Here is a 26,382-nt window from a genome sequence, read left to right on the forward strand (position 1 = left end):
CATCAGGCCTAACATTGTCCAGGCTTCTTCAGGCATGTCTCTTTTTCTTTTGTTCCCCTCCTCTCTTGTTCTGCTTGAAAGTCTTGTCTATATGGAACTGGAGAGGTTTTGGTTTAATATTTTTCCAGAATTTCCAGATGTTTGGCAACCTGAGTGGAGCCCATTTTGTATAATACATCCCACTGGACTGCCCTATATTTGGAAAATCTGGATGCTTCTAAAACAGGTGTAAATTTCTTTGCAGAAAGTCTCTGGTGCATCAGGGAATTGTATAATGAACTTAAAGCATGTGCTGAAGTCAGCTTCACTCTGTGCTTCAAGGTGCACCCTAAAGTATTGGGTTTACTGCTCAGTGAGCTCCAGACACTCAAACATAATGAATGGAAATCCAGATATCTCAGGCACCTCTGTGATACCTCTGCACATACCCTTTACAGTTACAGGCCAGGACCTCAGCCCTGTGATCTGTCTCCTCCGTTTTTTCACCAATTCATCTACTTGTCAACCTCTTTTCTGCTTTTTTTTTTTTTTAACTTTTGCTTCATCTTCTGTGACGACAGCACCACCTGTGCTACTGAAGTTGGTATCCTGATTCCCTTTCTCAGCCGTATCACTTTCTTATTCATTACTCCTACATTGTCTCTCTCCAGCATGAGGATCTGAAATCCTGTCCTCTTACAGTCTTGCAGTTTTGGTTAATGTTCTTAACATGCAACGGTACTTCTATATGAAAATGTTTTTTATCAGCCTTGCAAAGAGCCAGGATTTCAGGTGCCATCTCAGCTAAATAAGTGCAGACACCTCGACAGGAAAGATTAAAAGGTACTTCTTGTGGCATGCATAGGTGCATGCAAAGATGCTGCCCTGTGTGCCCTGTGCAGAGACGCTGACCTCATGATGCCTGTAGGAGGCAGAGCTGGATAGAGTTGCTGCTGCATAATGTCTTCAAGTGATTTGAACGCTGCTAGTCATTTAAAAGTTGGGAATTTCATGACTCCAGTCCTAGCATGTTAGCTCATCTTGTGGAAAATACCGTTATAAAAGCACCAAGTGAAACAGCACCTCCTTTAATCAAACTATGAATTAGTTTTTTTGGGTAAAGCTGAATGGGTATTTGTAAAACTTCATGCTGTTTAACATCTAATTGTAGTAAAAGATGAGGAGAGTGTTTGAATGGTGCATGTTTTTAAGTTGATTGTGTTGTTTTCTACTTTTGCAGGCTTTACAGGGAAAAATTAAGGGAGCATCAGTTTAAACGACTGAAGTACTTCTATGCAGTTGTAGAATGTGACTCTCCAGAAACAGCCAATAAAATTTATGAGGAATGCGATGGGTTGGAATTTGAAAGTAGCTGCTCTTTTATTGACCTGAGGTAAATTCAATGCTGACTGTCTTACATGCGTATCCTGGGTGGGGAGGGGGGCAATAAATTTAAAACCAATTTTAAATAATTTGAACTAAACATTATTGCGTTGTAACCAAAATGAGATTTATTTAATTTTTAAATTAGGCAAGCAATGCATTGGTAAGGTGTGGAGTTCTTTTGTTTGTTTGTTTTCCCTTGAGCTGGAAAGTTTCATTTTCTTACTGGAAAATTGCAAGTTTGAGAGGAGCTCTGAATAGAGATTATTCTCGGGTAAAATGTTCTGGATGAGTCTTCAACCTTTTGGTAAAATTCAAGTTGTTGAGAAAACAGGACAACATACTGCTGCTCTCGTGCTTTTTCAGGGTTGCTTACCACAGGGCAAGAATGTTGTCCTGAAGCTGCAATAGATTACTATGCTAGTTCCTGTGAATAAGCTGGAAGCTCTAATATTTCAAAAGTCACGTTTGGGAATAAGAATTTTAAGTTCTAGTGGTGTTTTATTGTTAGTGTTTCCTTTTGTTACCAAAAAGTCTTCTGCTCTGAGCAGAAGTGAGGCTACTAAATCATGTTAAGTTTGGACAGAAGCTGGCTTTGTCTACTGGAACCCATATTAATGGGCACTCTTGGAAATTGGTGAAAGATAACTTTTTTGTTTTGAATCATTGTCTAGAGGAGTTTAATTCATTTTCCTTTGAATCATTCTGGAGGAGGTCATCTCTGCCAAATAAACGCACAACTTTTCTTGCTTCTAAACACAGAAAGATAACGTTTTACAGCAGACAGCTGTTTGAAATTCCCCAATCCTTTTCCTAATCTTCCACTTTATTAAATTTTAGTGTTGAATAGTATTCATCATATTACATTTGTAGTGATTAAAAATAAATAACTCAATAACTTAATTTCACATGTAGTGCACAAAGGTGTTTATTTAATCTAACTTTTGGTGGATACAAGAGTTGTCTCTAAATTTTTTTTTCCTACTAATTGTAGTGTTAATGATGTACCAGGCTTCCTTAAAATGTTTTGATTTTTTTAGTTCGTCTGTTTTAAAATTGTATTTTACTTTTTTTCTTCCTAATTTTTAATATAAACTTTCCTGTAAAGCAAATTCTTAAAACATAATTCCTTGAAAACTAAAAATCACCCCCAAAACAAACAAACAAAACACCACCCTGACTCTGCCTACTACCAAACTGCAAATTGTTTAGTTTACTTCCCCCAACATGGTGAGGTTAAAGACTGAAAATCTGTGGAATAGCTGTGCAAAAGCCAGACAGTTAATGTGTGTGTGTGGCACTTGTGTATTGCTTTGGTTTCCTTCTCAGGCTTACTGACTATATTTTAGCAAATTCTTTTGTGTTGACGTACCATATTTGTGAAAACCTTAGACTGCTTGTACTATGAAATTTCCCAGTATATTTGAATAATAACATGCTTTATCTGCGTTTAAGATTTATTCCAGATAATGTTACATTTGATGATAAGCCAAAAGATGTAGCCTCAGAAGCGAATGTATCTGTATATAAGCCAAAGTACTTCACATCTGCTGCTATGGGAACATCAAAGGTATCTTTACAATGCTTTCATAATGTTTTTCTAATTTGTTTAGTTTTATTGTCAGATTTTAAATTATATGTAAGTGATAGGGAAAAGCTTCCTGCTTGTCTTAAGCATTTCAAAATAGAAACGTCCAATATGTTGCAAGATGCAGGCATGCTACAGAGTCGCAAGTTGTGACCTGATATATAAGCTTGAATTTTGTTGTATGAGAGGTTCGGCTTTTCAGTTAGAAATTGAATACTACATTTTGACCTCGTAATACCCCTCTTACAAGTTGCGCATGGACTTAACTTTGTTATCCACAACTAAATCTTCTAATTTGCTGAAAATGGATGTTTGGGTGTAGTTCAAGAGGCTTTTTGGTGGTGGTGTCAGGCTTAAACAGTTGCTTCCCTTCCTTGTAGCAATCCATTTCTACTGTCTTATGTGACAGCCAAAACGTTCATCTGGCCATGAAATGAACCGGATTGGAGAAGTGATTAGTTGAGAACCAAGTAATTTCTGCAGGATCATTTTTCAGTCATGTGTTTCATCTTCCTAGTTGAGGGTGCAGTTGCGCAAACACTTTATTGTCCCTATTGCAATCCATGCCTGATTCCAGGAATGAGTTTGTGCTGGAGGAAGAGAGAAGAGAAGAGAAGTTGGAGGCTGCTGCTTCAATACCAGTATCTGCTGCCACAAAGGAAACTTGGCTTACAGAGATTTTGGTTTGTGTGACCTGATGTTACAGAACACTTGAATGCAATAGGAGACTTCATTCTTCCATGTAGTTAAAGCTCCTTGAAACTCTTGTTGCTGAAGAATTTTGAAGAAGATATTATTAAATCTATTATAATAAATTATTATTATAGGTAATTGTTCTGTAGCAACATTAGTAATAGGTTTACATTTTTTAAGTAGAAAGTATCATTTTTTTTCTATAAAAACCTGTCTTGACACGCTTAATTTAGTGCTTCAGCTTCTAGAAGTGGCTTTCTTATTTTTAAGGTAGATATAACATGGGATGAAACAGATCACGAACGAGTAATGTCACTTAACAGAACTTTTAAAAAAGAGGAGCTACTTGACATGGATTTTCAAGCTTACTTGGCTTCATCTAGTGAAGAAGAGGAAGAACAGCAGCAAGGTACCTACATAAATGTTGTTCACAAAGTCAGTAGCTACATTTAATTAACTCATGTTCAAAATACTGTATAAATTCCACATCATCAGAAAATGCTTTGAATGTCTCCTTTTATAGGGAATCGTTATACTCTGTACTCCTTATACTCATTATAGAGAAAGTATGGTCAAGTTCTACTCTGAAAATAACCTATCTTTGCTCCAGAGCTAAACATCTCTGAAAATGGTGTATACCTACTTTTCTATATATGTATTATGACCTGGGTGGTGAGCACATTTGTATCTTTGATTCAGTCTTTTCAATTAGGAGATAAATGGATTGATGATAGAATGCTGACAGATAATGGAAAACTTCTTGAAAAATTCTGTAAATCTTTGAGTTAGGCCTGGTAACATGGCAGCTGTAGAGTTCCTCAGATTTACTGGGACTTGACATTCCTTTTTCCCGCCCATTTATTTCTTTATTTCTGTTTTGTTTTTGTTTTTATTTGAGTTAAATACTGACTGCAAAAACAAACTTTTCCAGTGTTTTCTATCCATAGTAAGAAAACACATGTTCAAACTTCTAAAATTTCTCTTAAAGCCACAGCTGAGATTCATTATACAGACCTGATTCTGATTCTCCAGATAAATAACATCACCATTATGACCTCAAAATGGCCAAATTCCTTTTTCGAAGACAAAGGACAAAATTCTATTGCACTTCTGCAATAGAATTTGTGAAGTATATCAGCTGATTTAGGAGTTACAGATTATTTAGAGCATTGATAAGTGAGACAGTTTGACTTTCATATTTAAACCTCGCTTTCAAAGAGCTTCCTGTTTCTCACTTGTCATGCAAAATCTCTTTACCTAGTGTAATTAATGTTTAATTAAGCCAAACATAATGGTTATAAATGGAGTCGTTTCAAGTAGAAACATTGTGATTCATCTAAATCATAGTTCATTTTCTTTTTCGCCGATATCGATAATTCTGTTAAAGAGGAGACTTCATTGTACGTTTGACTGACTTTTCTAGAGACTGTGGTAGCTATCAGGTTCATTCAGTTCTGAATAAAAATAAGCTTTCTTTCTGTAGAGTTTGAGTAACACTTACTTTAAAATTATTTAAAAAAAATAAAATGGTGGGGGATCAGGAGTTTCCCTAAAGATTTAGTCCCTAAGTGGCTGTTTTATGATTAGTAGCTTGGGCCTCTAAGTACAAAATAATTTTCTTCCTTTTTTTTTTCTCCTACCCCTCCCTTTATTTTTCAGGGTAATGTAATATTTCAACTGGAAAATTCTATTTTGTAGTATTTAGTATATAATACTATACAGTATAGTAATAGTATGGTATAGTGTTATGTATGTAGTGATTTGCCATCTTCATGGCCCTCTGTATACGTACTAAAGTCTCTGCAGGGCAAGGACATGCTGAAGAAGCTGTCCTAAGGCTGGGCTTGCTGGGATACCCTAGACAGGACATGGAACGTGTTGCAGACCTTAGAGGGCCCTGGGGAGGATGTAGATTGTACAAAGGTCCTTAAGCGCAGCAGTAGCTCTTCTTGGGTAACCACAGTGTGAATGACAGTAGTGAAAACCTGTGGTATGAGACTTCTGGTACTCCAAAGCTTTACTCCAAAGTCTTACTTTGTGAGGGGGAAGGTGAGCTGCAGAATGTGCTTAAGGGAACCTTATGAAAGATTGGAGCGGCAGCAAATTTTAATTGCTTTCGGATTCTTGTTGCTTCTTAAAAATAGGAAGAGAATGTCATGTAACTTTTAAAGTCTTCTGTGTATGGTGCAAATTCCTCAATTACTTTACTTGTTTTCAATCTAAAAATCAGTCTGCTCTTAATTGGTCATATATATAGCCTAAATTACAAGGAAAAGAACATGTCATTAAGCCTTAATCAAGTCTTTCAAGCAGATGTTAAAATGGGTTTATACAGCATTAAAGTAGGTTGTTGTAATCAGATGTGTTTGAAGCATGCAAAAGAGCATGACAGATTTTTCTGGTTATGGAGTTGGGAAATTTGCTGGCAGCAGACTTGGCAATATCTTGGCAGGATAAATGTCCATTTGTTTCTCATATTACATAAAAATATGTTTATAAGCTGCACCTCCATGACCTTAATTTTCTCTAGTAATGCTTAGTAAAATGCATTAATAGGAGCAGTAGCTGCAGAGAAAAGTATTTCAGTTTTCTTAGTTCAGGTTTTCAAAGCTACTGCTGCGTTAAAAGAACAGTGTCTGTTACAGAGTGGTGATAGAATCCATAAGTGAGCAACACTGAAGAAATTTCAAGTAAACTTCTGTTTCTGGGAAGGGAGAGAGATTGACCTAGAGTTATGTTATCAAACTAACACGTTTTAGACCTTAAATTGTGTAGTTCCTAATGATGGTTTTGAGAAATAAGTTGTTAGTAGAGGAATGGTGTTGCCATGTCCGTAACGTGTTCCTGACGTTTTATCCGTTGAGTTATAAGATACAAAGCAAGATTTTGTCCAGCAGAATTATGTGGCACTATGCACAAAAGGGAAAAATAGCTGTTTGAATGGAAAGGTAGGAGTGTGATAAGAAGGAAAAAAATGTTCTGGCCATCTCATTTATTTATTTGTATGATTTATTTAAAAACAGCTTTTGTTGCCCTGATCCATTTTTGTTTTTATTATATTTTTCAAGTTTAAAATGTCTGTTATGAATGTTGTTGTTATACAACAGTTTTGTAATGTCATGTATTTCAGTTTCATGGACCTGGTATATAGTAGTTTGTGGGCACAAAGCATCTCCTTTACATTGCTTCTGAACTCTCTGTTGCTTGGATGCATTTGTTGTGGTTAGTAAAACTTCGTGGTGTGCATCAAATTCAAGCCCGTAACTGCTATTTTGATTGTGAGCACCAATGACTTAGTTTATGGCATTTTAAACGATGCTTCAAATTAAGCAGCATGGTGTTGATGCCTAAGATTTTGTGCTGTTGTTTTTTTTATCTTTGCAATAAAAAGATCATGTTTGCTGTGCTGCTTTGCTCTGCCCCACAGAGTACGTGAAGAGACTATATGACACGACACTTTAACTGGTGTGGTTTTGAGTAGTTGTTCTTGATGGAGGTGTTACGTGCAGGGAATTCTGTATAGAATTCTGTATAGAGCCCTGCTCTTCACAGTAGGAGTCTGAGCAAGGAGTTCTGCTGCCTTTGTGGAGTCTAGTGTTAGAAGCTCTGTACAACAGGAGGCTATTTTGTGCTGCAGCACCAATGCTGGAGATGCACACATGCAAGGAAAGAAAATGTAATCCTTGGAAGGAGGGGAGGATTTGCTAGGTGGAGATTTACTTATTTAATTGTGCTGCTGATGTAATTTTTGGTGATTAATGGTAAATAAGATCAGTACACTTAATAAATATTTTACACTTTTGAAATCTATTTTGCTCATTAGCTTAGTTATGTTAAATGGATCTTTAATATTTTATCATGTGACAGTACATAATGTTGTCTTACATATGAATACTGTTCATTTTTATGCTTGCTAGAACTGTTAAAGAAGGCTAATAACTGGAAGATGATAGAACATGCAGCTATTTAAGATTGTCGCTGAATTCAATGGGTATTTATAAAATGCATTGAACACAATGTTATTTGGGTTGGCTTCTCTCCCTTACTACTCTGTAGATGCTTTGGCCACTCTGAGGCATTACTGCAGCTTCAATGGTAATGAGGATCTGACTTCTTAAAATATTTCTGTTGGGTTAGTTTTGGCATGTTGCTAAAATAATTCCTAAGGAAATAAGGCAGAGAGAGGAGTTACCAGTTAATGATTTAGCCAAGCCCCGGTGGAATTTCATGGGATAAAATAGAAGCACCACAACCTGATCGTTTCTTTCTATGAAACGTCAGAAGCTTGGTATAACTTGCTGGTTGGAGATTTTTCGAAGGCACATTTGCAGGTGCGTGTTTTGTGTGCGTATTTGTTATTAAAAAAATAAGGTGGATTAAGTTCTAGGAAACCCCAGAACAAAGGTCAACTTGGCTTTCCTTCTGAAAAATTCGTGTAACCTCTTGGAGTTGTCCAGTGACTTAAAATTAAAGGATGTCTCTGCGTGTGCTTGTGTAGGCCAGGATGTCCCTGCTCAGAAGTGCCTAGATGGGAGCCCAGTCTGACTTGTATTTTATATTCTTAATTTCATCTGTTTTTGCATTCTTTTCCTTCACAGGCTAAGTTGTTTTTTCTCTTGATTATATTTCTCTTACAGTGTAACTGTTAATGCACCAGACCTTTTTGTTTTGGCTGTTTGTTGTTGTTTTTTTTTTTAATTCAAAAAGTCTTTGAAAAACCTATTGGCAGAAAGCATTACTGCCTTAATATCCATCAGAAAGTGGTTCCTCATGTTGTGCAATGCAGTGTGATACTTGAAAGCTAGCAGCAAGGTTACTTGAACTCTGAACAAACTTTGAGAACATATTCAGTTAATTTTCCTTTCTTGCAGCTGTTGACAAATGTTCTTTATTTGCTTATAGAATGAAAAAGCTCCTAAGAGTTTTTTGAAGGCAATGTTAATGCTTATTTTAAAGCTATTGGTTTTGACAAAAGAAATTCATTTTTTATCGAAATTGGAAAATATGACAATGTGTCACCACTTAAATTTCTCCTGGCAAAATTAGCAAAAACTGGTCATAATAAAAATGAATCACCCCTTCGTTACCCAGTTTCAAGGGAGCCTTTCTTAGCCAAAGGATCTCTTCAGTTCCCATCCAGAATAGCTTTGTTTATCATTTCTTATGATATCAGGAAAAAAAAAAAGCAACAGTCACTTATTTTTCTTTATTTAAGAGCTGAATGCATTTTTGCTTGCTGCATGAGCAGATGCTTTTGTCTTAAGAGTTTTCTGCTACTGATGAGGAAAGTGGAAAAGCAGCTGCAGTTAATTGAGCTGTCAAAATTTCCAGTCACAGCCAGCAACAAGCATCTTAAGGTTATGGGATGTAAAAGAACAACAGTATCAGAAAAAGAAAGAAAAGGAGCCCCAAAGCTAGATTTCTGCCATTCAAGGAGCTGCGGCATCTTTAAAGCTTAAAAAGCCTGTTCTCTTTGAAATGTTTCTTGAAAGCTTATTGCAGGTCACATTGTAATTGTGTTTTCCTTAGCAAAAATAGCCAAAACTGCTTCCATCGTGCTTTATTTATTAATTCAACATGTCACTGAAGATAAAGGCTTGAGTAATTTGTTAAAATTTTGAGATGCTTTACACAACTTTTTTTTAGGTTTAGGTTTTTAGATTTTATTACTGTGTTGCCAGGGACATTAGGGACTCCAAGAGTTGTAAAAAGCAGTAAAGGATGCTGTGTTCTATCAGTGGTTTCCTTTGTTGGACAAATATTCTTTGCCTTTTCAGGTATTTGTATTTCTTTTGTGAAGTAGGGGAGTTCTAGAACTGGTTACTTTTTCTGGGAATAATATATGAAAATACTTCAAATCATTTATAATAAAATAATGTTCCTTAGGTGTGTTCCTTGAACATAAATGGATCGCTTTGAGGTTGTCTTTCATAGCTTTTCTTTTGTCTTTCTAGGCGATGATGTAGCTCATGAAATGGAAGATGACAAACCCAGGAAAAGCCAAAAAGATGATGAGGAACAAATTGCCAAGTACAGAGAACTTCTGCAAAGTATCCAAGAAAAAGAGAAAAAGCAAGAGGAAAAGGATATAGAAATGGAAATTAAATGGGTTCCAGGTAGGCTTTAACTTTTTTCTTTTACTGACTTGGGCAGTATGCAGTATCGGCCTGTTTAATGGGGATAAAATGTAAGGTGTACGATTTATAGTAGTAGAAACTGACCTTTTTCCCATAAATTGAAATCCAGATGGAATACAATGGAGGAAATAGAAGAAATAATGACTGAACTCAGTTTCTCAGCTGTGAGATTCTCTGTGTAGCTTATTTACTTGCCAGTTTTTCTTGTGCTTGCTTTTTCATTCATTGCTTTATAGATTTTACTTGAATAGAATTCATGTTTGCCATAGAGTCATAAAACATACGTACACTTCTAAAAATGAAACACAGTATGATTTGGAAACATAGCATGAAATTGGGGGAGAGTGGTTTTAAAATCTTGCTTGCATAATGCGAAAGGTTTGGGGGAACAGAAAAGGGAGAAGTCTGATCTTCCAGTGAGACAGCTCTGTGGGAAGGAAAGCTACCAGTAAAGCAAGCTTGGGAGATACTTAGTGATGTATAGATAACTTTACCATATAGCATCCCAGCAGACCTCTTTTTGAGCTCTGAAAACTATTATCTGTTCTTTTCCTTTGGAATGAAAACACATTGAGACTGACTTCGGTTTTGTTTATGAGTGTGTTCCTTCCATGAGAAGTAATGAGCCAGTTGAACAAGACACTACATCCAAAAAAGGGACAGTTTTCTCTGTAGCCTTTCCTCCTTCATCCTGGCCCCAAGCTCATTCTGACAGCATGTACCAGCCCTGGAACTTGATAGACTTATTTGCAAGTTAATTTCATTTGCTAAAATGGCAGAGCTGCTCTGGAAAAAAAGGAAGTGAATCTGTACTGCTGAGTTAGAGAGTCCAGCGTTTGGTGAAGACTCAGAGGGTTGAATTATGTGGTCCAAAGACTACGAAAGGGTAACATGCGCCTTCTAGGGGCAGCAGTTGTTGTATTGGCTCAGTACGTGTAGGACGGCAGTCTATACAAGGACACAATCTGATCTGTTACTGTACATATGAGACCAGAGCCATGCTAGAACTCATCCCCATCCCAACTGATGTGTTAATTCCATCTCGAAGTGCATATCTGACTTGCACTATTGTTACTTTGAATTCACGTGGGTAACTTGTGTTGAGTATGTATGTTCCCTTTTAACATCTTGTTCTGGTATGTGCCAACTCACTGAAATCAATTGAACATGTCAGGCCTAGTTCTTGATAAGGCCTGTATTTGTAAGTAAGCATTGGCATTAGAATAGTTGTGAGCTTCAGTTGTGCTTATATAATTCCAATAATTTCTGGCCAGTGTTCTCCCAGAACTCTTTAGACAAAGATATAACGTGCTTTATGGGACAAGTGCTTACTGACACGGCTGTGTGGATGTTTTACTTCATCTGTCCACAGTGTGTCAGTATTTGCATTTCTGAAGTTGCTTGGTTAGTATCTTTTATTTGATTGTATCACTGAGCATTCAAGGCAGCTGAGTTTTCACACATAGGTAAACTTAAGTTTTTTATTTATTTTTTAAGCAACCTAAGATGGTGACAAAGTTAGGGATCTAGAGCAAACCATCCATTGTAGGAAATGAAAATAGACTGAAGGAAAGTTAGTGGCACAGGAAGAGCAACAAGTTTGCTTAAGGGCGTAGCTTCATAAACTGCACCTTGCATGTTACAAGAAAATTTGTATTGATGTTTGGGAACGATAGTACAGATGGAATCAAATTCCCCAATAGACTGGCTCCCGTGTTTCTTTTTTAGTGAACTGGACTTCAGAAAATTGACTTTGTTCTGTATCTCATGTAGTCCAACTCCTTCATTACTGCACCTTGTGGAGCTCCTAGGACTCTTTCTATACTCTCCTCTCCCTAGAATAAGGGATGGAAAGGAGCGGTGGTAACACTCAACATTCCTCATCCTTTCTGCCATTCTGTCAGGCCACATGCTTTGTAAAATCAAACCAACCAAACAGCAAAGATGCACCGTGGTAAATATGGCCTTGTCTAGAGTCAGTAGGATGCCTGGGTGCTGTTACAGATGGGTTTGTGTCATGATGGGTTAAGCATGCATGTGTGCACAATGAAGCTTACATTAGTGATTCATAGTGTTTGATGACAGTTTTGCAACTTTGATTTTACAGCGTGTTAGCTTTTTCTTCATTTCTTACTCTTTCTAGAGTATTTTCCAAGATCAGAGGTTCTGGATATCGTGGAAGCATTCACTTGCCTTTTTTAGTGAAACTGAAAACTGTGGGTAAAACTGATGGTGCTGGCTGTATTCTAAGGGCTAATGGCTAGTAATGGTATTGACTGACCTCATGGAGGTTAGTAGTTTATTTCTTTATTTCATACTACAAGAGCATTCAGGCTTTGAAAACCTGAATTCAGTTTGTGATATTGTTACTCAGCTCCCTTGTCTACCAACTCTTGAGTCTGTCAGTCTGCTTTTAAAATCCTATTCGTGTCCTACCTCCCTTTTTTATTTTTCATCAAGTGGATGGCTTCTTTCTGAAATAAGTGTTAAAAGCAAAGAAGAGCATCTTAACTTTGTTTACAGGTCTAATATGTGGCAATGTGTAGCCTTTGTAGACTTCAGACACCATTTGGAGAGAAGGTCCTGCACACCTGAAGGGGGGCGGCTCTGAGAGTGAAATGCAGTCGCTGCATGCTGAACAGTAGTTTGTAGCCTTGGCAAATATGCACAATTGAGGCTATGATTTCTTATGGGAGAGAAGTAAGTTAGTTATTACCCTTTCCTTGAACAAATGTGCATATTTAAATTCTCAAAGAATTAATTATGTTCCATTTGGAGTATTCTGGGAATTTAAAAATAGTTTGTTATCATCTCTTAAGACTCCTTAAGTCTTTTAGAACTAACTTTTGTCTTGAAATGCTTTTATTATCAAACTCTGCCTCAATCTGATGGACTTACTGCAAGGTCATTTTCTTGCCCAAGTATTTAATATAGAGAGAGCTACAACAGTTAAATCTAGGACTTTTTTCAATTGAAAGGCAGATCTGAATTAATTTAAAAATTTGAGTTTTGGCACAAATATTTACACATGGTTATAGAAAGCATACTTCGTGAATGATTCAGTTATTCTTGAATCATAATAGTTTTAATAAACCACAGCGCCAGCAAAAACAAATTAGATGTAGTTCCAACTTTCTTTGGTCTGTTTCTTTTAGGCACAAAATCGATGTTATATTTAAGCATCCATCTGTTTTCTTAATCATAGCTGATTTGAGCAACAATTACTATGCATTCTTATCCAGCTCCCAAAACTCTCCTTAGAAGGTGAAGAGGGAAAAGACCACAGTTGCTGTTCTTGATGATATTCAGCCAGTTTCTCATACAGCTTTTTTATTGGACTTAGGTTCTTCCTTTGGGAAGAATGAGATGTAAATATTTAGCTGAGCCTAAAGGAAACTTTGAAATTTGTTTTCATCAGAAGTAGACCAGCAGGCAGTCAGATCCCTGTAAAGTGCATAGTGGACCCCAACTGTATGTTGTTACAGATTATGTGGGGCAAGAAAATGACAGAATTGAATCAAAATCTGTCTCAATCTAGATCACTGCTTCAGCTAGAGGAAACAATAAGCAGTCCTACCACATGCAGCACAAAGAAGCGTGCACTCAGTGCTGTGGTTCTTCACATTTGACATTTTAGCATCTAAGGGTTTTTTGGTGTTTTCGTTTTGTTTTGTTTTTTTAAGGGAGTTGTTCTGTGTTAGGAAAACTGTCTCGACTCAAGTTGTGTGATATTTGTGGCAAACAAATTGTAATGTTATCAGAATATTTCTGCTGGCCATTCCTTTGATCTAACTGCAACAAGGTGTGTGTATCTGTTCTTCTGTTATTTTTTGGGGGGAGGGTGGGGGTAGGTAAGGTATTACACGTAAGATGAACTTACTCATTTAGATTTACTGAGAAGCATCTCTCTAGCTTTTAATAACTGTGACAATTGCAAGCAGTTAAATTGCCTAAAGTTTTTCAGCTGTTTAGAGAAGCAAAATTTCTGTCTCAGCCTTCTTCCCTCAGTGTTCAGCAGTGTGAGAAGCAATCCTTAAGCTGGTAATGTGGTATGGTGTCTCACACTTCTAATCCCCTAGTTCAAGTATGATTTAGTTGCATGCTTATATATATATTACCTTTACACCTTCCTTTCATGGCCCTTATTTGTAAAGATTAAATATGACTAGTGATTCAGTTATCTAAAAATAGAAAGGGGGAGGAGCAGATATGAATTAATTTAACTTGTTCTATGGCCAGTTAATAAGTCTACCTAAAGCAGATGATTTCTTTCCAGTTCTGCAATCAAAAGTCTTTTGACCACTTAAATACACTCTTATTCTCGCTAAGCGGTCTGGACAGTAGTTTGTAAGCCATTCTGATCTGTGGAGAAACTCTTAAGGCCTTTCATGAGACTGCCAAATACCACAAGAAAGGGTTGTATTTTCTTCCAAGTCCTTCTGTGCCAGATGGATCAAATGATGCCATGTTCTAGGCAAATAAATCAGAAATCTTGTAACCTCCTCTGAGACTTTTTTTTTTTAATCCCCGCCCCCCCGCCTTCTGGTGATGTGATACATTTCTTAATCCAGTCTTTAGAGAGAATCTGCAAGGTTGCTACCTGACCAGTAACTTTTTTTTCTCCAAAACCTACTGAAAAATAATCCCGAGTAATAGTAGTTCAATTTCTAGGAAGCATATGACTGCCCTTTCCTAGACTTCAGAGACAAAAACATGTATTGTTGGAAGTAACTAAATTACAGCCCTGGTTTTATGAGGGTTTCTTAGTGGCACATTTTTGGTGAACCTGTACAGCACACTTTCCTTTACTTTTTTGTGGCTTTGTATTTGTTTGCTGGTTTAGTAACCAGTTTCTGTGGTGGCACTGGCTTGCCAGTTACTGTTAATTCTGGCTTCTTTCTAGCATATTAGAAGGCTATTTTACGTGGTGTTTCTTTCTTCCTTCTTTTCTTCCTATAAAGCATGGTTTAATACATTTTTAGACCTTGTCCACACTTCGTGTTTCAGACATGCTGTAACTAGCTTTCTAGCCTTGGAATTATTTTTGGAGAGCATGCAAGTGCAAGAAGAGAAATTAGTGTTTGCAGTTTGTTGGAAAAATGTTGTGCCTGCTTTTCTAGGGACAGGTAGGGCTGCCCATGAAGGCTGCTCGTTAATTTTTTTTTGCCATTATGCCATCTGTTTTCAGTTCCTTCTTACTGAGAAGAGCTGGAAGGGTTGATGAGGAGCAGACAAGGGTCAAATGAGAAACCTGGGAGCTGGGAGAAAATACAGTCTAGGACACCTGGAGAGGTCCATATATGATTTGAGCAATAAAGCTAGTATGAGAAATGGGAGATTAGAATTGGAGAGCTGGAGAGCAATGGTAGGGAAGGGATGCTCTTCAGCATACCTGATGATTGGAACAAGGAGGATTGGGGAAGAGATAGCAAGGGTCAGACCTGGAGGTGGGAAAAGCAGAAACATGATCACTACATGCTCCGAGATCTAACAGTCATGTCCAAAAGGAGGATGTTAATTACAGAACATCGGACTCTTTTGTTAGAGAAGGCTTTTCTAAAAAAAAAAAAAAAAAAAAAAGCATGTAGTGAATGAATGAAGGACTTGCAAGTGGGAACAAATCCTTCATTGCTCGGGCTACTACCTCCTTTCACAGAAGTGGATTCTGCCTTTTTGCCACTGAATTCTGCTCTAGTGTGTTGCAAGGCAAGTTGTTTAATCTCTTTCCATCATGAGGTTTTCTTTTTGTGGGTGCCCATCAAAGTCAGTGTTTATTCTGATTGTAAAGGCAGCTGTAAAATGGGGACACTGTGGTTAGTGGATTCCATTTTTAGGGTGACGTTTTTGCACTATTGAATACTGTGGTGATGGACATTGTAGAAGGCTCCATTCTGTTTCTAGAGTAGAGTTCAATTATTTTTGGTAATTTGGCCATACGCTAGTATGTTCAGTAACATAGCTATATGTTGTACAGTGACACAAAATATTGAGGAGTGACATGTTAATTACCTGTATATCAAACAGGGTTAAGATTGGGCAAAGGTAAAATGTGATCATGTGATGAGAAGCTTTATCAATGCATATTGACAAGACAGCTGAATTAAAGTTTAGGACGTAATTGTGCAAATTCAGGTGCTCAGCCTCGACACAATGGCAGCTGGTATTGTTTCATTTGAGTTGTTACAGCTTGAAATGGTACCCGGTGATAACAGAGGACATTCTTTTAAATGTTTTTGTGTTGTTTCAAGGCTGATCTCTTTCAAGCAGTCTATAATCTTTTAAATTAAGTCCCTTAATCTCTTTTCAATGTTAGCTTATTTTTTTAAAAAACATTTGTAATTTACCCTAAGCATTGAATCTGAATCTAGCTTTTCTGTCGTACAAGAGGTTTACTATTTCTTAATTTAGGATAGCTTTTGTCATTAAAGCAGACTGGTACTATGTAGCTTTAAAAAGAGTTTTGTGAAATAAAACTTATATCTGTTAACAGGAAAACAGACTTCTTAGTTAAGAGCTATTAGGTAGATTGTGCAATGTATGCGTAATACTTGATCAGGATTTCATGGTATTACTTATTTCTACTTTTGTGGATTAGAAAACATTTTGTTCTCTGTGAATTTACGTACAAGAGACAATGCTGTGTTTTTTGTTTTTAATTTTTGTATTTAACAAGGTGCAATTTTCTATTTGAAGTATCTTGGGCAAAATAAAAAGTAGGAAACAGCAATCCAAGTTGAGAAGGATCTTGCTTTTCTGTATCACTTAAACAAGTGAAAAATCCTAACCTTTGCAATGCTTGAATATGCTTCCCTCTTCTCCTTTGTTACTTGGAATTAAACCCAAGATACAGGTTTTCATATTTGTTCTGTTATCCTGAGGGGTACAACAGAATTAAGACTAGATTACCTGAAAACATCTTGCCTTGTATGACTTAGTACATATCAACTTGTGATATTAGTACATAATGCAATAAATTATTTGTTTTATGTCAGTGGGGCATACTGATATAGCAACAGCCATCAAATATTTCTGGGTGAAACAGGAAACAGAGAGCACCAGCTTACAGGTTCAAGCCAGCTGTGATATGGCTGTATAGTGATTTAACATTTCAGAATCTTTGTCAACTCAATCTTTGTTTTCCCATGGACAAAAAGTGGGAATGATTGGACTGGATTCGAAGTGTTTTTGTGAAGCTTAACTAATAATAGTAAGGTACATTACATGTAAGGGTGCTGTATTATTACTGCATTATTATGTTACTCTCAACCTTAAAGTGGTAGACTTTGTAGACTATGCAGTCTACTGTCTGGACAGGTGACATTTTTGAGGAACAGTAAAGGTGTTGGGAATAAAATATTGCATACGCAACCTCTTCATTTCACTCCTGTACGAATTGTTACTGGATAAATGTTTTATTTGGAAAAAGACAACCTGTAAACTGATCATATTTACGGAGATGTTGCTCCAAGCGATACTTATATTGTTCTCATGGACTTGTGGAAGAAAAACTAGGTTTTTCCTGTGCAAAAGAAAAGCAGTTGATTAAAAAACAGTTCAAATTGATCCCGTTTCTTTAACTTCCTATTTTTTTTTACTAGGCCTCAAAGAAAATGCTGAAGAAATGGTCAAAAATAGGTTGGAAGGAAAGGATAACCTAACTCCATGGCAAAAATACCTAGAGAAGAAGAAAGAAAAAAGAAACCTTAAAAAGAAGAGAAAGGTAATGTCTTGTCTGAGTTGCAGAAGGAGTTACTCTTTCCTTTTCTTAAGTTGCTGTTCTAGTTTTAGATAAATGGGGGGGGGGAGTTTTGTTTTATAGCAGGAGTGCAGTACTGTTTTATGGCTCAAATGTGCACTGGTTGCTCATTTGGAAAGCCTTAATGCTAATCAGATCTACAGAGCTAAAGGATGTTCAGGTTAATACTGATCATATATAATGCTCTTACAAAAAAAAAAAGTCATTTATCTGTTTGTTTTTGAAGTTGTGCATTTTCCGAATGTTTTAGGAAGGGTCTTTTTGCTATGGTATGCTTTTGGTGCAAAGTTGAAATGCATGATAGCTGTAGTTTTGAACCTTACAGACCTAGAATAATACAGACTCTTGTCAGAGCTGTAGCAGCAAAGAACTAATAGCTATGAAGAATCATTCAACTTTTGAACTACAAAAGCAAATTTAGTAATTATTTTTGTGTATGAATAGCAAAGTTGTCTTATAAAAATGCAAAAATTGCTGTTGATTCATCTTCCCACACACAGAAGGTAATTGTGAAGTAACTGACTCCTGTGGCAGAGACGTGCAGGAATAGGCAGATAAATGAAACGTTTGCTTGTATACTAGGAAAAAAAGCATGCAGTATATAGAATCTAGCTTCTGTATAATCTGAATTACTCTGAATATGGTTCATGTTGCAGAATAATGTTTATAAGTGTAATCCATAACTAGGGGTACCCTGTCCATTCTAGTTCAGTTTTAACTGGCATTTCATAAATAACTTCTATCTTACAGAAGATAAGTGCTCTGAATTAAGTTGCACTGTTAGGTAGTAGAGCAACTTTTGGTAATCTAATATTCTCTTGTTTGGCCTGATAAATTAGGTGGTGAGGTGTATCACTGAATTCTTCCAGTAATAGAAATTGCTCTTCTAAATCCAAATTTGACCCTTTCGATTTTTTGAAGCATAAAGTGAAGCCCCTTACTCAAGCTTTTCCCCAAGGCAGAGTTTTTGTGGAGCATAAGGATGCAACAATGCCTTGATGCCACGTCAGATGCATGTATGTTCGTTTTTTTTTTTTGCATGCCATATTCTGTCTGTCAGAAGCAGTGTCTGGCAAAGAGCATGTGAATAGAGCAAGTAATGGAATTACACTTTCCCAGAGTACCATCATGGTTTTTGATTCTCTGACTTCCTGGGTAGGAACAGTTTTCACTTGAAGAACGTGACAAGTTTTTGTTTTTTTTAATAGCACTTGTGAAGTAGTTAAGAACAGAATAATACGCTACTTGATGTAGTAAGGATTTAATTTTTTCTTGGTAGGAATTAAGAGCAATCAGGTAACAACTATGTACCCAGAACTACAGGCTATGCATGTATTTGTTGGTATGATTAGCTACTGCATTACAATCTGTGGGTAAGCTCATAGAGTTCCTTGGAAAATGGAAGTTGCCCTTTTTTAGGTAAATAAAAGAAAGCTTGCAATCTGTAATACAGATTTTAAATTGATTGTTCTTAACTAGCAATTTCTAGTGGGTTCTAGTTTCATGATGGCTTAGCATGCAATACTTTGGTTTTCACATTCATAGTTTCTGACAGAAGGAACATTTAATTCCAGTGAAACTTTTGTAGTTTGTATGTTAATTGAAATAATGTTTCTGCTTTGTTACAGGCTACTGCTGAGAAAGAATTGAGTGAAGATGAAATTCCATCTGATGTTGATCTCAACGATCCATATTTTGCTGAAGAACTTGGAAAAACAGGTGAGTCAAGACATGTAACTTCTTTTCTGGGATAAGTGTGCTCTTTCTTTAAATAACGAGCTTTAGAAACAAAGGCTAGTCTAAATGCAGAGATGGCATGTTCAGAATGGAAAAAAGTAGGTGTCATTTGGCTATAATTGCAGGCAGGATTCCTGATAAAATGATGCGTACTGTAATATATGTAATGGAAATGCAAAATTTCTCCCAGTTATAATCAGAGACTGTTAACTTAGCCAATTACTGGGGATGGCTGTTGAGAACAAGTGAACCATCTACGCCCCTAAAAATTCTAGAGGAAAAAAACTTGGTTGCCTTGGAAGCGTTTTTCCAGACAGATTATATGGTCCCTTTGATGGTTGGGTTAGTTATATAAATGACAGAAACATTTGACGTGTTAAAAAAATAAAAGTCTGTCCTTCATAAGAAAGTAATTTTTTCTCTCAGTCTGATGTATGTTTTTACTTGTGTACTCTGGCTGCTTAGAAAACCAAATGCTGAAATAATAAACTGGACACATACATGATTTTTTTATTTGTGGACAGCTTAAAGAGTTATCTACACTATGAAAATATATTAATTATTTCTCTGAGAATAAGTCTTTAATATATGTAGCCTTTCTAATAGAAAATGGAGAACTGTTCAGGCTTTCAGAATTGTAATGATCTAATGCTAAACAGGTAGCAGAATTCCCATGTGTGTTTTAGTCTAGGAATTTGTTTTAGCATTATTATATGGGCACAAAGACAATAGTAAGATGTTTTGAAGTGTAGTATTTTGGGAATTAACTTGTCCAGTTCAGATTTTTGGGATACTGCTTTCACAAGTTTCTGGTCTGGTGTTTAAGTTAGCTCTTGCTGTGATGACAAATTTATTCCAAGGATGACTTTGGTGGCTAAAATTTTAAGTTGAGGGTAATCAAGAAGTGCAAGTTGAAGGCTCTGGGGAGCCAAAGCCTAGGACTGATTCATACGATTGCATATTAAGAGGGTTGAGGGGATGAGGTATTAGCAACAGATTTACAAATACCACAACTCAGAAGTAAACTACTTCTAATTTGACACCAAACACCATAGGCGTATGCCCTGATGGTTAGAAGTTAGGAGAAAGTAAATAAAGTCCATCTTTTGTTTTTGAATTTCTTAATGTGTTTATGCAAATGTCTTAGTAGTCTGAAGTACAGAACAGTGAGTTGTATTTATGTTTCATAGAAAGTATCAGCTTAATTTAAGGAAGGTGTAATGCATTGCTGTTTTCTGCCAGACTTCTGTGATGAGTTGTGTGTAGGCTAGGTTTCAGAACTTGTGGGAAAGATGCCATTTCTTCCAACACCTTTTTAAAATTTTTTGATAGCAAGATTATGTGGATATTCTCATACAACATTGAAACATCAAATATTGGTATGCAAGATCTCTGAACATGTTTTTCTGCATTATTTAAGAAGTTCTTTGTGTTGTGGAGGGACTCAGCAGAGAATGATTGTCTCTGATGATTAAACCTTCTCATCCATAATAGGGAGAATAGATTTTATGCTGCATGGAGCCTTTGGGGATATCAAAACAGACATAAAGGTTATGCAAGTGAAACTTAGGTCTGCAAGATTATTGATAATCTACTGAGAGGGGAAAAACATGATGTGGCTAACCCTGGAGAAGTTTTAAAGGGAGAATACAGTGGTTGACTACAAGCCAACTGACATTTTAGTTATTGTTATACACCTCAACTTTGTCAGGCTTTACCCAAGTTCCCTAAGAAAGGTCTCTGTCTCACAGCTGGGGTTCTCTTTAAGCACAGCTTGCTTACCTGGTTGGGGAAAATGAGTTAAAATCTTCTCTCGACTAGGCTTTATCTGTGACAGTTTCATATCTAGGGTACAGGCAGTATTAAGTTGAATGATCGTAACTTTTCATAAGCCTTCCACAATTCCCCTGAAAGATGGAAATTGCTCCTTTAAACTGCCTGTCATATGATATTAAATGATACTGGAAAAGTATATTACACAATATATTTACAGACTCAGGTGGACCAGAGCAAAACTGAGGATACAATAGTGCTGTTAGGTGTTTTTGCAGTGGTATATTTGCTCCCATACTGGTTTGACTTCTTGATTGTAATGTGCAAGGGTTTTGCATAAGTTCATTTTTGATGAGGTGGGGTAGTTTAAGGGAAGCAAGACTGTAAGGAGGTATTAGACACAGAGCCTCAGTTTTTCATATTCTGTTTAAGCACCAGTGCTATGAAAAGGAAAACTGGAAGTTATGTAAAGTCTACTCAAGTGTGTGTTTGTCAGATTTGTCTTAGTTCTGTGAAGTACTGTAGCTATATGAGCCTCGAAGTTTTTTTGTATTTCAGAAGCTCGATTCTGTTTGATATTGTCAAGGGAAAGAAAAAGCACTTACCACTTTTGATTTATATGAATGCATGTATTGTTGGAAAAAAGTGTTGTAAATCTTTCATTTGGCTTGGCCAATTTCAGTCTTAATCTGTCTGTTTTTGTGGGCTCACCTGAAACTAAATGTTATTTTTCTTGTTTCAGCCTAAGTTGGGGAAGTGAATAGCTGAACGGTGTAATTGCTTATTAACGTGGTAGTTTCCGACTCAGGATATTGTGTGATGTATGTGCAAAAGAAGATGGGTATGTGGGTAGATGGACTACATCAGGACTATGTTAAACAGAAAGAAAATGGCACTTCTGTGAATTATGAAACCAAACTGATTTCACTGCGATGCAATAGTTTTAGTGCTGAGAGAGATTTCAACTTTAGCTGCAAAAGATCACAGCAAGAAATTAATGGATTTTAGTTTTATTTTTATTCTACCTCCTTCCTCTATGCAAAAAAAGCTTAGTTTGATAGTGTCTCCTGATTTCAGCAACATGAGTCTTTGAAGACTGAAGCATAAGCTGTCTTTGCTTTAGTGATTCTTCACACAGTAAAAGATGGGGGAAGATATTATGAGGGCACTTCTTAGAGGTGTAGGAAGAAAGGCTATAAGAGACTTAGATTTAACTTCCAGAATAATTGTCATCAGTTTGCATATCTGCTCTGTTTACTGTGCTCTAGTTTAGTCAGTTCTGGAAAGACAGAGAAGACTTCCAAGTTATTGAAACCTTACATAAGACAGGTATTTCTTCCCTTCATACATTAAAATAAATTGTTTAAATTAGGTAACAATATTATATCTGAATCTGATTTTCCTGCACACTTTTTGGAACTGCTAGAACAACAATTCAGCTTGTGAGCTGATGACACTGTGCATCTCGATAGTTAATTTTTTTCGGTGGTAGTAGTTTCTTCTAGAAATCCGTTTCAAGCTTGGAATCTGTTTAGAAATAGTCAAGAGAGTAGTCAAGGGAGGAAAAATGTTCTTCAAGAAATGCATCCTGTTCCAGAGTATACTTAGTGATATAACTTGACATTTTTCTGGCATGCTTATATTTCTAGTCTGACTACAAATCTGGCTTAACAAAATGGAGCCAAAATCTTCCTTAAGAGTACCCCCAGTGGACTGTAATAAATTGCCTGGGAATGAAATTCCAAGCTCAAAGGTCAGAGTACGTGTTTCAGGTCAAAACCTTATTTTCCTGCTCCTTCTTGGTCCAGTTCTACGGGTGTTCCAAAGAGAATACATTGAATTTCATAGGATTCATGAAAACAGACCTGTTCATAAAAGTTATGTTTGACTCATGCTTTATGCTGTTACTACTCATTTTGTCTCTAATTAGCACTATGCATCTAACATTAAGTGTAAGAATAAGAAAGCTTTATCTGAAGAATATTCAGTCTGAACAGTCAATCATATTTTTATCCCCATGGATGAAAATAGGTCTTTTTTACCTTAATGCCTAACGGCAAGATACGATGTTTTAGGCTTACAAGTAAATTCTAAAAATGTGGGTTTTTGTTTGACTTATGTTTTATCTTACTCAGCTGGCAGACTTGTATTCTGGATACAGAGAAGAGGTGCACATTTGCTTTTTATTCTAAAGTATTTGCTACGTTCTCTAAGCAGAAAGAATGAACAATTTGAGAACTGTAGTACATTTCAGTTAGACTTAGGAGTCTAAAATAATTTCTATTTAAAATACTGTGGGAGTGGAGTTGCCATACTTGCCTGCACTGTTGTGATACCTCTCTACTGCTCTATAAAAATACAGTAGAATCTATTTGAATATTGTTTCCTCCTTGAATTATGCAAATATTCTGTAGATTTTTATTGCTTTAAGTCTAGCTAATTTTTCATCGGTTTTCGGCATCTGATGTTGAAGAAAGAAAGAGAATGAGGTGTACTTTGACATCCTATTGATAGGTACATTATGGTCTCATGCAAAAGCTTGAATAAATGTGTGCATGGCCTATTTTTGCACTTAGGTTCAAAGAAGAAGGCAGAGTCAGCTGAAAGTGACCACGAAGAAGATGAAGCTGAAGTTGAAAAGCAGAAGGTAAAGTGGCTTAAAACATTGAGAATTACAGATGTTGCATTGCCTGAATTCTGCAAATACTTGGAGATGTGTTTGTGAGCGGAACTATTAGTCCCCTAGGCTAACAATAGAATAAAGCTGTATAATTTGAATAGTGAGAGCTTTTGGAACAAATCACTCAGGGAAACCAGTAGATGGTCCCTGAAGATTATACCAGAATATCTTTCTGGAGAACTGTAGTTGAATGCCAGCTCAACAGAGTTTAGTAACCCTAAAATGTAAATGGGCATGGAAACAACACTGGATGGTTAATCTCTAGCTTTAAAGCTGTCTCAGCACATTTGTCCTATTGGCTTTTAACCTTCAAGATTGAATTGTTTGCTATTGCTTATTTGTTTTTTTATTCATTCTCAGAATTTATTATATTTATGAAGTTTGTGAATGTCAATTATTTTGTGATTTGAATACCCGTAGAAAATGATACTTGTTCCTTTGATGTTAGGGTATACAATTCTCAAATTAGGTTATTAGTACATGTTAGAAAGTTGAAATGTGTATCTGCAGTTTTTTAATTAAAAAAATCAACTTGCATTCTTTAAATATTTTGAGGTGCAATAATGTTATGCATGATATAATACTGTTTTAGCAACCCTATTTCAACTCATACATACGTAGAATCAGACTTCACTAACGTAGTTGCTGTATTTTTTCATAGAAAACTCCATTTCATTGTGTACATCAACTCTTATTTTGTAACAGGCTGAAATGGCTCTACTTATGATGGATGATGAGGACGATGGCAGAAAACATTTTAATTATAAGCAGATTGTAGAACAGCAGAACTTGAGCAAGAAGAAAAAGAAACTCTTAATGAAAAAGAAAGAGTTATTAGAAGATGACTTCCAGGTAATGCTGTATGCTTAATTTTTGAAGATTAACTAGAACAACTTAGATGCTAATTGTTGGTATCAGTTATTTTGGGGATAAATTTAGTGGTTCCATATCCTTCTCCCTTGCTCTAGGTGAAGGAGAAGCAGCTATATCTACCTTTTTTAGGGTTTTACAGGCTATTTTAGAAAACAAACAAAAATATTTTGACACGAGGTTGAAGGGGGGGGGCACATTCCAACTTTGTGTAAGGTAACAGGACAATATATAAGACCTTGTACAACTCATTGAGTAAATACTCACAGGTACCTTTTGTTCTAATAATTTTTCACTGTCTTTGATTCTGGTCAATTGTTCTCAACTATAGACTCTTCCTTGGTTTGCTGATTGAGGTTTATGCAGGATTTGTACAAGTATTCACTCACCTGGTTTACTAATATGATCTTCTGGTACTCTACTCTATACTCACTGAAAACTTGTGACTTGAGCAGTTCCTGGAATGATGAACCATTTCATATGCTCAATAAGCATCTCATATTGTATTGTACTTAGAAACATTGCTATTATGAGTAAAGGTTACTTAAAATAAATTTTCTTTTTCTGCTTCAGGTCAATGTTGCTGATACAAGGTTCCAAGCAATGTTTACTTCCCCCTTATTTAATGTGGATCCTTCAGATCCAAATTTCAAGAAGACAAAAGCAGTAGAGAAGATCTTAGAAGAGAAAGCTCGCCGAAGAGAACAAAAGCAGCAAGGTCTTAAGGAGGCAAACAAGGAGCAGGAGAGCAAGATGGCAAAGAAAGAGGTTGCAAAGAAATCTACAGATCCTGCTTTATCAATGCTGATAAAGTCAGTCAAAACCAAAACGGAACAGTTTCAGGCAAGGAAAAAGCAGAAAATTAAATAACTGAACTTCATTTATACTCAGACTTTACTTTTGTCCACGTTCTTCTGACAACATCTGTTGACATTTCTACAGTCTGGTCTAATTCCTGTTCACCTAAAATTTCCAAAAAAATCACTTAACTTTGGTGACAAGTTTTGAAGTAACTAGAATAATGATAATCCTTTCTTTCTGCCCCCCAAATTGTTTAGCTCTGTTGTTGGAAAAACTACACCTTGAAAACCTAAGGAATTAATGGTTTTGGAGCTATTTGTTTCGTATCATGCAGTCTCTGAATAGAAGTGCTGATGATGGCTACAAAAAGTAGCCATAATTATGGTTTTATTTAAAACAAAACAAAACGAAAAACACTTCTGCAGTGGGTTTAGAGCTGAGACAATGAGTCTTAATGTTTTTAATTCTGCAGAAGTCTATAAACATCTGATTAGAAAAGGTAGTAATATAACTAAACACTGAAGAAATTTTGTATACAGGTCTATTGTATACATTTAATTGTTTACATATATGCTACCTAATTAATTTCTACTCCAAATAATCGAAGAGTTCGTAGCTCTTGTAAGGGCTAATTAATGGGAAAAAATTGCTATTTAGAAGAATTTCTTTAATATATATCAGAAATAAACATTTAAAACTTGCCCAAAGGAGTTTTTGGGCACTTAGCTCTGTTTTCTTTTTCTGTGCCTAAATAAAACTGTGTTTAAAATTAAACTTCTACTAATTTTGCGTTCCCATTAATATAGTTCCTCTTATACCAAGTCTTACAGTGTTGCAAGTGTGGTTTTTTGTTTTTTTAAAGTCAAAAGCAGATCTGGGTGATACAATTTTAGGAACCCTGCTGTTGGTCTCTGTTAGTATCGGTGTCAGTGATGAAGGTATCAACAGTGCAGGGAAGCTAAATACAGGAAGTAGAAAATACTGT

General features: G+C 36.2%; 1 protein-coding gene across 3 annotated transcripts in view; it reads left to right on the forward strand.

Annotated features, from left to right (window-relative positions):
- The window catches only part of ESF1 (ESF1 nucleolar pre-rRNA processing protein homolog), a 32,894-nt gene extending 6,714 nt beyond the window's left edge, over positions 1 to 26,180 (forward strand). For all 3 annotated transcript variants that reach the window (XM_040552470.1, XM_040552472.1, XM_040552473.1), the window contains 9 exons: positions 1,220 to 1,372; positions 2,818 to 2,932; positions 3,914 to 4,052; positions 9,598 to 9,759; positions 17,379 to 17,500; positions 19,165 to 19,255; positions 23,623 to 23,693; positions 24,432 to 24,578; positions 25,170 to 26,180. In XM_040552470.1, the coding sequence (XP_040408404.1) occupies positions 1,220 to 1,372; positions 2,818 to 2,932; positions 3,914 to 4,052; positions 9,598 to 9,759; positions 17,379 to 17,500; positions 19,165 to 19,255; positions 23,623 to 23,693; positions 24,432 to 24,578; positions 25,170 to 25,466 (1,297 nt within the window). In that variant the 3' untranslated portion in view covers positions 25,467 to 26,180. The remainder of the gene's footprint in view (positions 1 to 1,219; positions 1,373 to 2,817; positions 2,933 to 3,913; positions 4,053 to 9,597; positions 9,760 to 17,378; positions 17,501 to 19,164; positions 19,256 to 23,622; positions 23,694 to 24,431; positions 24,579 to 25,169) is intronic.
- The last annotated feature ends 202 nt before the right edge of the window (positions 26,181 to 26,382 follow it).

Source organism: Cygnus olor, chromosome 3, assembly GCF_009769625.2.
Source record: "Cygnus olor isolate bCygOlo1 chromosome 3, bCygOlo1.pri.v2, whole genome shotgun sequence".
NCBI classification, from domain to species: Eukaryota; Metazoa; Chordata; class Aves; order Anseriformes; family Anatidae; genus Cygnus; species Cygnus olor.